Genomic DNA, 12,383 nt, shown 5'->3' with positions numbered 1-12,383 from the left:
ACATTGTGAGTCTCTGAAAGACATCTAGAATATGGCAGGTCACCCTTCTCCCTTTGTGTGAAAGATACCATACAAGTCCTAAAAAAGCCTTAGAATCAATATTTGTGTTGCACTGTTCTTATTTTCTTCTCCTTTAGGGAATATACTCCAGAATAAATTGAAACATAAGATCTGACTGTACTAATTCCTCTGCCCTGGAACACTGAACTGCGGAATGAAATTGCTATACAAGTGAGCACCAACGCACAAAATTATTTTATATAATTAAAATGCATGTAAGGAGATGTGACAAAGGCCAATATTGCTATGCTTTGCAGTTTAAGTCAGGAAAGGTTTTGAGCAAATGAATGCTGTATCAAACTTGACTTGAATTTTGAGAAATTATGGGCTGATATCAATCTAGGCATTGCAAACCATGGTCCAGGGTCTGTGACCCGAAGTCCACCTGTGGACAGCAGTACTAGGAGACCTTGACTTGGCTGCGCTAACAAAAGTAATTGTTGAATTCTGAGAAAGTATGCAAGCTAAAACCTTGCAAGATAACAGAAGCGGAAATCACAGATAAAAATGCAATTGTTGAAATAGTACAAGTTAATGTCTCAGAAAAGACAAATACAGACATGGAAAGGTAAAAAACTGAAACGGTGCAACCTCACAAGATGAAAAGTAAGCCTGTGTCAAGGAACAAGGGAGGCCAACACATCCCTACCTAATTGACAACTGCTGGCCCAGCAGAGACTTATCAGGTGTCTGCATCAAAGGTGATTAGCATACTACTGCTTAGCCTAGTAGCACATTTTTTCTAGGTACCTACTCCACATGCTAGTGAACATAGATGCACTGTACTCTTAAACTGCTTGTAAAGCCTCTGCACACTGCCAAAGAACCCTACTGGGAGGTTTACAACATGAGACCAAGCAGGTATATAAGTAGTGTCACCCATAACCCTGGCAAAACTGAACTGCTTAAACTAATTTCTGTTAGAGAATTCATTCAAAAGAAAAACTCATCATTAACCGTGAAGAAAAAGGAGTAAAGGAGGATAAAGGATGGACAAAAGCATTGCTATTGTTTATCTCAAAAGCCAATAAATAGATTTAAATTCAGTACTGCCCAGTTTAGAAAAGCTTAATCTTCTCTTCAACGCAGAGTGAATAGCAAACAACTAACCGACTGAGTTTATTTCCTACCATGCCACCAGGTACATCTAAAAAATTTACCAGTCAGACTAAAGGCAGATAGTTTCTGTATTTGTCGCATGCAAGACTCTTGGTTACTCTTATAGCAACTCAGGACATAAATGCCAAGGCTGAATTTAACCCTCTTAAATTAACACTGAACAGTATCTTTGAGTCTAAAGACATGAACTAAAAGCTTTGTTCTCCACCTCTTCTCTGCCAGGAAACTGCCAAAATGGTGAATTACCTGTTCCTGTTGTTGACCAATAATCTGACCGAAGACCTGCTGCACAGAAAAAGAGTTGTGTGAGTCTTCTCATTTGCCCAAAATCCAGAATCCACGGTTTAATTCAATCACACTTCTTTAATCATAACACTAAACACACAGGACAAAACAGCTATCTCAACAAGGGAGGCTGCCCAAACCCCCTTCATTTCTGCAAATTCTGCAAGCAGCTTTGGAGGTATCATGTCCCCAGACATCTTCGTGCCTGAGGCAAGAAGAGACTGTACGTCAATTAAGCAGTCAAATTTAATTGAAGGACTGAGACAGAGGTACTCAAGAGGTCATTTTCTCACCCTTGGCCAGAAAGTCTTTTTCAGCTTTCAGTTGGACAGAGATGTTCAAATGAAGCTTGTTCTGTCCTTTGTTCATAGAGCTGAAAATCATACAACATTTTGTAGCTAATTACATTAAACAGATACTTCAGTCCTATGTTGCTAATTTCTTCCCCAGATAGGAATGGCACGGGAGTTGTTTAATGAATGGGCAGCTATCTGTTTCTTAATTTTTAATAAAGGGATGACAAGAATCTAATTTTCAATGGAGGGGCTAAAATCTGAACCATGTGGAAACCTTAGCCCTTCATCTTTTTATACTTTTAAAGTCACAGACTAACCCAAATCTGAGCTGGCTACAAGGTGTCAGGCTTAGCTCCTGATTTTGAACATAAGCGCTCCAAGTAAAGGAAGTTTTGCAATTGGTGTTCACAGATACTTTGTACCTTGATTTGACCTCAAATCTGGTTTTGATTTTGCTTTTCCTCTTTTTCTTTCTATAATAATTTTAGTATTAGAAGCTAAAGATGCTGGGAAAAGATTTTGGTTTATTTATAGAATTTGCTACTCCAAGATAAAAATGTTTGCTTAATAAAGTGTTTCCTCAAGGATATGGGTATGTGCTAATACTAACCACTTAGTACAATGGAGTCCATGTCGACCGCAAGGCCCTGAAGACTTCCCACAGAGGTCCGGTTAACGATACTTGTCTGAATGGAATCCTTTAAAATGGCAGCCACACAATCCTCACACAGCACTTGGCCTTTCGCCTGTGGTACCACAAATATGATCCAGAAATGAATAAGGAGGCCTCCATTGTTGTTGTTACTGAAATAAAAAGGTCCTACGGATTACCAACATGTTGAAAATTTTTGAAAGACTAGACTCTCAACACAAGCTTCTGAAGTACAAATTTAGAAAAGTATGGTTTATTTCCATCTTGCCTTGTTGCTTTGACACACTGAATGTTTTTTCTCTCCTAGAAAATAAAAAAAAAATTTAAAAAGAGCCCAAAACACCAAAACACACTCCTCACACCCAGTTGGGGATCTTCACTAGGCTGACTTCCTGAGGGCTCCTGACTTTTGAGGTCTATGGAAATCATCATATCTACTTGAATTAGAGCTGGATTATCTCCTAAAGATCACTGGATTGGAATAACTAATCTCTAGCATTAATTGCATACATAATATTAGAGTAAGTGTACTTTATTGCAGTATAGGGATTTTCCCATTCTTCTGTCAGTGAACAGTTTTATACCAATAACATTACTTATAAAATATGTGCAACTTGGGTAATAATACAGAGTTGTGCTCTAGCAGCACATTTAAGTGGTTAAACTTCTGTGTGACCTATCAGCTAAAGCATCACCAAACCTCTTTAGAGACATTATTTCTGTTTACCTTATATTATATTCCTGGCAGACAAGGAACTGCTTATATGACTTTAGCCCTTACTTTTGTGAAATGAATTGGTACAGGTTATAAGTGTATTTTGCTATCGATACAAATGCATAGCAAAGAGATTAAATCATAACTACCAAAAATAGGTTTCTCTTGTGGGCTCATTACATTATATACTACCCAGCAGAAATACATTAACCACAGTTTTACCTGACTTCTGAAACTGTGGACTGCTTATAAAATTTGGAGAAAGAGGAGCTTGCGTAGACCAAATTCATCTGAAAGAGAAAGTATTAAGCCAATTAAGATTTAGCATTTCTGAAAAATCAGCCATACCCAAAGATGTCATATACCTAGGCTTTCCTAGGAACGTCCTCTTTTCCACCAAGAATATGCAATCTGCACACATTTCCAGACATACAGCAGCCAAACTAGGCAGAGCAGCAGACAGGAACAGACCAGCACTGCAATGCACCCATAACAAGTCCAGTATTCCCAGGAAACATCAAATCTTCTGCCCATGGCCAGCTGACGTGTGCAGCAATGCTTTTTCCAAGTAAATGAGTTTTGAAAAGAGCACACATTCTTTGCCCAGCAAATCCCAAACACAGAGGGCTTCCCTATCCTGATGCTAAAACTTAGGGGCAGTTTTCAGGAAATAAGTACGTACTCATAACATTTTGTGTGTTGGTACTAAGGTGCAGTTAACAACACATATGAGAACTTTTTCCACAGAATCACAGAAAGGCTGAGATTGGAAGGGGCCCCTGGAGAGCATCCAGTCCAACCCCTCTGCTCAAAGCAGGATCAACTACACCAGGTTGTTCAGGGCCACGTCCAGTTGAATACCTCCAAGAATGGAGACTCCACAGCCTCTCTGGACAACCTGCTCCAGTGTTTGATCACCTTCACAGTTAAACATTTTTTTCTAATATTTATGTGGAATTTTCTTGCATTTCAATTCAGTTTGTGTCTATTTTCTTCACTAACGGCTTCGTATTAACATATTTCTTTCCGATACACAATGTGATATATGTGGAGAAGGACAAACTCTGCTCATTTCATGCTGTGGGGCTGCCTTTGGGGAAAGCAAGCTCTCAATTCCACCAGTTCTTTGTATGTGTGTGGTGATACCAGTGTGACAATAACTTTCATTCCTCTTGTTCAAAGAGGCACAATTCTAAAGCCACAAGGTGGCATGTACCTCAAGCAGTTCAGGCCTCATCCTGCTGCTTAATAGTTAAAATTAATGCCCAAGGGATGGTAACATGGATTACTTTGAAGCAAAGGCTGTAAAAATCACATTAATATTACTCCCTAACTTTTAGTGTTTGACACAGGAAGTTTGAACAATTATTTTAAGGGCCTAAATAAAATGGGTAGAGCTCAATCTTTCTCCAGATTAGGCTACAAGGGATTTTATATATTACTGTTATTATCAAAGGGAAAAGGAGCCTATCTTGAGAGGTTCTTCCATTACCACTCTGGGGGTCTCTGGGCCAGGAGCCACGAACAAAAGGGTTTCAAGGAGAAAAAACAAACAAAACCCAAACCTCCCACATCCCTACTAGCAATTTTAGTCAACAGTCATGTCACCAAGAAGTGCAGTTTCAGCAATGTAAAATCCATTGGTGAGTTCAGGCAGAGTTTACAGACAAAAAAATAATTTCCAATTTACGTTCAAGTAGGAGGTGGTGACACTGGCAGTTCACACCTGTTGTCACCTCTCTCCACTATGTGACAACAGCAGGATGCTCTGGGACAAGAGCAAGACACCGGGCTCACAGCAGGTTAGAGCTGCTCCATGGAGAGTGGGGGAAGGACACTTCTTGTGCTTGTTGTCTGTCACCCCTGCCTGAAAGCGCTTCAGACGTTAAGATGCAGGACTAGGAAAACTAGACTATCTGCTTTCAAGTCCAGCTTTTGGGGGGGGGGGGGAGATAGAGCTGGAAAACAGGAACATGAGTTCATATAATAAGATGACAAAAACTTAACAATTATTCAAAAATGTCTTGGTTCCATCTGACATTATTATTATCTTTTTATTTGTTTAGCAGTTTTCTTACTATTGCTTGAATCCTTATGTGGACAGCGCTGCATTTCCTGGTGCTAATGTCTTTTTCCTCCCCACACCAAATGTCTTTAAAGTCAAATTCATTTTAACCAAGATTCCCACCCCTCTCTTCCCACACCAGAGCAGTCTTAACTGCCTACAACAGATGGCTGTTTCTGCTTTGACTGATGCAAGGTGTTTGGGAAGAGTAATGGTCTTTAGAATACCTGGCATCAGAAGGAAACGTAAATATGTTTGAGAGCGCTAGAGTAATTATAGATCCTCTAAGGCAGAAGACTGGCAGCAGATACCAATTTAAATGCAAAAGACTTCATCGGTTTAATGTCTCAAATGTGGCAATTAAGTTTTGAAGGGCTTGTGTAGAGTTCTATTCATAGACTCCGATTTGTGGGGGGAAATAAGTAAAATTTTTAGTAAATGCAAAGTCAAACGGACCTTTTCAAAACTCAGTTTGTGATTAACAAGCTGGAAGCACTCAGTTCTTTCCTGCCTCCAGATGCCACCCTTTGTACATAATCTTCCAGTTGGGGTGTGTCCTGGTTTCGGCGGGGACAGAGTTAATTTCCTTCCTAGTAGCTGGTACAGTGCTGTGTGTTGGATTTAGGATGAGAACAAAGTTGATAACACACCGATGTTTTAGTTGTTGCTAGGTAATGCTTACACTAGCCAAGGACTTTTCAGTTTCCCATGTTCTACCGACTGAGAAGGCTGGAGGTGCACAAGAAGCTGGGAGGGGGCACAGCCAAACTGGCCAAAGGGGCATTCCATACCATGTGACGTCATGCTCAGTACCTAAACTGGGGGAAAGCTGGCCGGGGGGGCCGCTGCTCGGGGACTGGCTGGGCATCGGTTGGCGGGTGGTGAGCAATTGTACTGTACATCACTTGCTTTGTGTATTATTATCATATTATTATCATTTTATTTCAGTTATTAAACTGTTTTTATCTCAACCCATGAGTTTTTCTCACTTGTGCTTTTCCAATTCTCTCCCCCATCCCACGGGGGGGGTGAGGGGGGTGGGGAGTGAGCGAGCGGCTGCGTGGTGCTTAGTTGCCAACTGAGGTTAAACCACGACAGGGTAGGAAGTAGAACACAGCAGACTCAATGGCACCTGAAAGTCGCACCTCTTGTTCACAGCTCTGATCTTTTTGCTAGCCAAGCAGCCCACTCATCTTACCACATGCTGCACATTCTGTGCCATGGAAAGGAATTCTTTCGACTCCTTCTGCCTATATTCTGGGAGAAATTCTATGTTGGCAACACGAAACAGTCCAACAAAATACAATGCATCTTTGTTTTCTGCCTGAACTGCAAGAACAAAGAAGACAGTTAGCCTCCAATTTTTTATTTTGTTTTTAATAACAAAGAGATTTTTTTACTGATTAAATTCTAAATCAAATTAATCTATTCAGCCTTACAGTGGAAGGGACTACCAAATGAACACTACGTTTTCACAGCCAAACTGTCCTAGATGAGTACCACAATATGAAAGTTAATTGAGCACCTGTTCCCTACACGCAAGATAAGATACCACCATACAAATGAACCAGCATAATGAAGGCAATATCAACATCCAGATTCTGCAGCATCCCTAAGGAATCTTAGGCAATATTAGCATTGGAGGTTTAAAGAGGAGAACATAGCTTTTACTGCCCACTTAGACACATCAAACAAGAAAGCAACACTCCACAGAAGTGATAATTTCTTGTCCTGTCCAGTGTTTTTACAAGTCTTATAAATATTTGCCTTCTATATTTTACTCCCCTTTAATTTCTTTAAATCTATTCTGCATGAGAGACAAAGAACTTACCTGGCCTTCAGCAGGCCAAGAAACACAATGGAAGTCAAAAATTGAGGAATCAAGTTCATAGGTACTGTTGGGTCTGTGCAATTAGCTAGCACATGTAAAAAAAAAAGTTTTGCATAACACTTAAAAAGTCACACTTCCTAAAGCCAGCAGCTATGCCTGCTCTTATAATTACTTGTTAATTCAACTGTCTGAAGTCTTAATAAAGATGCTCAAAAGTCTTTCAGGCCCCATTTAAATAAGTTTGTGTATTTTAGAAAGAGCCTTCAGGACAAGTGAGATCCTAAAACGAACTAAAAGTGCTATTGGGGATAGTGATGTATGAAATTGGCATGAGCTTTCAGCAACTCACCAATGAAGAGCCACAGTAATGTCCAGGTTACAACTCCTAAAATGAATAGAATGAGGGTAAAGAGAATTATTTTGTTTTGAAGATTCCACAGCAACTTATCTTTTTTCTTCAATTTCAATTTGTCATGTTTTTTCCTTGCCAGAATCCTCTTTGCCAACTTATCTTCTGCAGTTACCATTTGGACTGAGATGTTGGCTACCTAAAATAAGGTGAAAGACAACAAAAAATGTGGAACATTTCTAACAGCAATTGACTGACCAATGACTAGAACAGATTCCCACACATATATGCAGTCTGTTACTGCATATACACAACTATAATTAACTTAGTAGCAGTTTAAAACTCCAGTCAGAAAGTAAGGTCCTTTTCTTCCAGACACTTGCTGATATAAGTCAGTCCCTGTTGCGTAAGGATGTAAAAATACGTTGAACCCTAGGATAACAGCTCACCATGCAACAGCTACCCAGCATTAACCATCTGAATGAATGCTAATATCCTTGGGCATTCCTCATTAGTGTAAATTAGCCCTCTTTAGTCCAAAGGGTAGACAGCACTGAATTACCTTGCACTGTCTGCAGCTGAGATGTATACACAGACAAGTACTGCAGAATAGCAGCTTTTCACCAACAGCTTGGTAACATAACCTAGCAAGGTGTCTCATAACCCAAATAGTTGCTATGCTTATGCAAGTTTAGTGCGGAAGCAGACACATGTTCAGCCATTCATTCCCTTTGTGTGAAGTGGAAGGGAGGGGTTAGCATGATATTCAAATAGTCAATCCTTTTTCCAGTACTATGACTTGTCATTTCCCTGCTAAAGTACCGAGAGACGGGCATATGCACACTATCATTGCTTCCTCCCAGTCCATGGTCAAAAAGTCACTGTTGTTCAAAAAACCCCACTTTCTTCTCAGACCAGAACTATCCCACTACAAGTGGGCTCAACCCATTCATTCCTCAGAAAAAAGTCTCTGCTTCCTTTCAGGATGAGAAGCGGTGGGTACAGATATCCTCCTCCTGCATGACCCTCTGAGAAGTTCCCTCCAGTGAACAGGAGGACACATCACAGGTCTTGCTGGGATGAGACCTGGACAAGGTCATCACCTGGATATCCAGCCCCTTGACAGTTTATTTTGAACTACAGTCCCAGATTTTCTAAAACTAGGTTCAAAATACCTCCTGACCATCTTATCTAGGTACAAAAGACTACTATGTGACCATTTCTGCATTTGCAGGAACATTTTCTACTTCCTATAAGTATCTTATCTATCTACAGTTTGGCCTGCTCTGGAAAATCTGTTTGTACCAGACACTCCCCCAGGCATTTTCCTCTGCAGGAGATAATCAATGCATTTAAGCATACAAATAATGCCTATCAGTTGCTGCAGGCACAGAAAAAGCTGCCTGGGGAAATCTCTGGGACTTCATAAAATTCCCACTTGGAGAGCTCCTGTGACAGTCAAACACTTTGTTGTGAGATCAGCAAGAGGTTCAATCACCTTTTCTCAAGTCAATTCATTGTCTCGTCTATGCAGAGGTTAGCTGGCGAGTTCCTGGACCACTCAGGGCATTAATGACCAAGTGCACTGGGTATGAACATAGGCATAGCTGTGATACCCAGCTGCACCAGAATTAGAACTATAAAAAAATCCCTTGAATTTCCTCCTTATATCACACTATAACATAAGTTACATAATATTGTCACATCAATAAGGAATGCTCAGGAAAAATATTCCAAAAACATGTTGATGCTAGTGAGAGGGAAGCTCTCGAGGCTGCCTTAGGAAGTTGTGGGTTCTCCGTGACTGGAGGTGTTGACAAACACCAGTCAGCAATCAGCAGCAAGAGTTTTAGTGGAAAATCTTCTATGAAGCACAAAACAGCCTTTGAGACAAAAAGACCTGGCTCAGGAGCTCATATAATACAAAGATGAAACTGAACTTCACCATTTTAAAGATGAAGACCAAAACAAACAAACAAGATCTTTTTCCCTTCTCTTTGGAATAGCTTGATTCATTTTAAGGGCATTTTCAAAGTCGGTCTCCGCCACCTCACAGCTGATTTTATGCCACTTGTGGGCTAGGACCTACTCAGAGGTCCTACATCATCTCTCAGCAATGCAAATCAAGAATCTTTGACAAAGACCAATGATAACTGGTCTATGATTTGCTCAAGGTGCAGATAGCCTCACTCTGCTGAGGGACGAACCCCTGTCCCATCACCTATCCCCTTCTGTGCCCACACAGAAATACACTGAGGAATTCACAATCACGCTAGAACAGATGCACGTACAACAGCACAGACCCTGACTTGGGCAGATCTGGCTGTTCCCCATGCTCAATAGATCCTTCTTAGCCCCTGCAGAGCTACAAGGGGTAGGCACCAAGGAGAAAGCCTGCAACAAGCTTCCAGGCTATTTGCCATCATTTCATTCTTTGAAGCCTCTCAGAAAGTACACTGCAAGAGTGTGGCCTGTCGTAGACTAAAAGCTGTGGGCACAAGACTAATTTTTCATCCCTACTAATTATTTTTCACTTGAGGAGGGAGAAGACTATGAAAGTCAGGAGGTACCCAGCTAAGAACTGCACTACAAGTTATCAATGTGGGATGCCAAGTTTAATATAGCGGCTACAAAAACTACGTGCTGATGGAGCTTGACACCCAGGAAATGCCAAGCATAACTACTAGACATTTGCAAAAGCAATGCTGTGAAATAATCTACAATAAGTGGTTTTTTCCTTCTGCCCAACACTAGTAGAGCCACATCTGAAGTACTGTGCCCAGTTTTGGCCCATCAGTATAACAGATGTTGATAAACTGGAGTGATTCCAGGGGAGGGCCACCAAGAGGCGAGGGGCTGGAGGATGTGATGAACAGCAAAAAGCTGAGAGCCCTGGGATTGTTTAGCTGGAGACAAGAAGGCAAAGTCAGTGTGAGTAAATCTAATTATAGATTTCCCTACCTAAAGTGGGTTATGGAGAAAACAGAGCCACACTTTTCTCACTGATGCACAGTGAGGAGACAGCCACAACAGTCACACATGGCAGCAGGGGAAAGTCCAGCTGGACATGGGCGGGGAAGGAGAGTGGAGGGGAAGAGAAAAGTATTTCACCATGAGGTTCATGCACCTAAGCCATGCCCACAGAGATCAGGGAACCTCCATCCCTGGAGATATTTAAAACTCAGTGGGACAAGGCCCCAAGAAATCTGTTCTGACTTTGATGTTAGCCCTGTTTTTAAAAAATGGTTGGTAGATCCCCTTCAGAAGTCCCCACCAATGTAAGTTTTTCTATGACTCTCTGATATTATGCCCTAGTAACGCTTTCAATAAGAAGGCTCTGTGAAACCTCACAGAGAGAGCATGAGCAACATCTTCACAGATATCCTGCCAGTCCCATAGTCAAATACAATGGCCAGCAATCTTTCACCTCAGAGTTCAGCATGTTCAAAGATGAGAAGAAGGAGTAATAAGTAATAATGAGTAATAAGACCCGGTAATACACTTTACGATTTCCTCAAACAAAACGTGAAAACACTGAACTGGAATATTGCAGACTCTTATCTTCCATCTAGGTAATTAACTGCACTTGTTTTGCATGTTCTCAAGAAGGACTCAGTTTGCCTGCCTTCTGTATTTTTTAAAAACCTTATTGAGTATAAGTCTGTTTAAGGATGAAAACCAAATTGCCTTTCTGTTTGTTTAAAGCTCTGCTCTGTCATGTAAAGTTCCCTTATATGCTCAGGTGTTCAATAGGTCAGCTTGAGACAGCTGAATGAATGCTCAGTTCTGACATCTGAAATTTGGGCCACTTTCATCAAGGTTCCCCCCAGAATATTTTATATTTAAGTTTTCCCATGCCATTCGTTTTTGTAACTGTAGACCTAACCAGACAGATTTATTCTTAAAAATTAGACACAAAGTTTCTGTCAAGGATTGTTAAAGACTGCTCAAGATTGACATCACTGGACTGTAAGTATGTACTTTAAAGAACTAATGCCTTCATTGCATCTACAACAATTCTAATGTTATTTTTAAAAAAATGCACTTCATGTATCAAGACTTGCATTGCAAAGTTCTCTATTACACAGGATTCATAGGAATATTGAATGCTATGCTCTACATTTTAAATATTTCCCTAGGTTATATTAGTTTACCATAAACCACTTTATAGTAAGAAAAACAAAAGGCAAAGTTAAGCTGTTCCCTTCCCTCAATAAGGTTCACAATTCTTAATTCAGCTTTCCTTTCTACTGCAACTTAGTTCTTATACTCTAGAATTGGCTTCCAGCTAAAACTGCAATTTGACTATCACCATACACTGAATTATTTAATTGTTTCTTTGTCATGAGTTAATGTTCATGCAATAATCCCTTTTTCTATCTTCTCAGGGCAAAGCAAAACACTTTACCTACTTTAATGTTGTCTTTCTTGCCTAGAAATTGATTTCTTTTTGGAAAAACATGCTGCCATGACACCAATATAAGTTCTCCTATTGTCACACTGACATTCCCATTATTTCAGTTGCCTGAAAATGCACGTTACCAGCAATCTCAAGGTAGACAAACCTATGTTGGCATTTTTAGAGTGAGTTATAAAATAGAAAGTTATAACAAATCTAACTGGGATGTTAAGTTTAATACTTGAGAATTAGGTCATAAGAGATCTAATAGCGTCAAGAAGTGTAAGAAATCCAGAATGCCTAAGTCACCTACTTACACTTAGTTCTTCTTCAGGTTTAGCTGCTGGGTGATCATTTTTTTCATCCATTCCAGCAGAATTCATTTTACTGCTTGTCCCAGCTGAAAAAGAGCCTTGCACCTTTTTTCGGGCACCACTTCTACTTCTGAAGCTGAAGACAGCTAACAGCAATGTCCAGGACCAAGAGAGGCATCAATTTACTTTGATGAGTTTCCAATTGTAATCTCATCTGCCCTGTTGCTCTTTTGTGAATATTAGAAGGATGCTATCGAGTAACTTTAGACGTCAAAGTCGGACTGAATGAATAGACTCT

At 40.3% G+C, this 12,383-nt stretch overlaps 1 protein-coding gene across 1 annotated transcript in view; it reads right to left on the bottom strand.

Annotated features, from left to right (window-relative positions):
- TMPRSS7 (transmembrane serine protease 7) overlaps positions 1–12,139 on the bottom strand; it is a 33,796-nt gene extending 21,657 nt beyond the window's left edge. Inside the window, exons 1-6 of the mRNA XM_076350740.1 lie at positions 12,089–12,139; positions 7,373–7,571; positions 6,391–6,521; positions 3,350–3,417; positions 2,371–2,564; positions 1,426–1,464 (exon numbers count right to left, since the gene is read on the bottom strand). Coding sequence (XP_076206855.1) covers positions 1,426–1,464; positions 2,371–2,564; positions 3,350–3,417; positions 6,391–6,521; positions 7,373–7,571; positions 12,089–12,139 — 682 coding nt within the window. The remainder of the gene's footprint in view (positions 1–1,425; positions 1,465–2,370; positions 2,565–3,349; positions 3,418–6,390; positions 6,522–7,372; positions 7,572–12,088) is intronic.
- Between the last annotated feature and the right edge of the window lie 244 nt (positions 12,140–12,383).

This window comes from Aptenodytes patagonicus, chromosome 1, assembly GCF_965638725.1.
Source record: "Aptenodytes patagonicus chromosome 1, bAptPat1.pri.cur, whole genome shotgun sequence".
Taxonomy (NCBI): Eukaryota; Metazoa; Chordata; class Aves; order Sphenisciformes; family Spheniscidae; genus Aptenodytes; species Aptenodytes patagonicus.
Note: the sequence above shows the minus strand (reverse complement) of the source record. Positions and strands in the feature narration are given on the sequence as shown.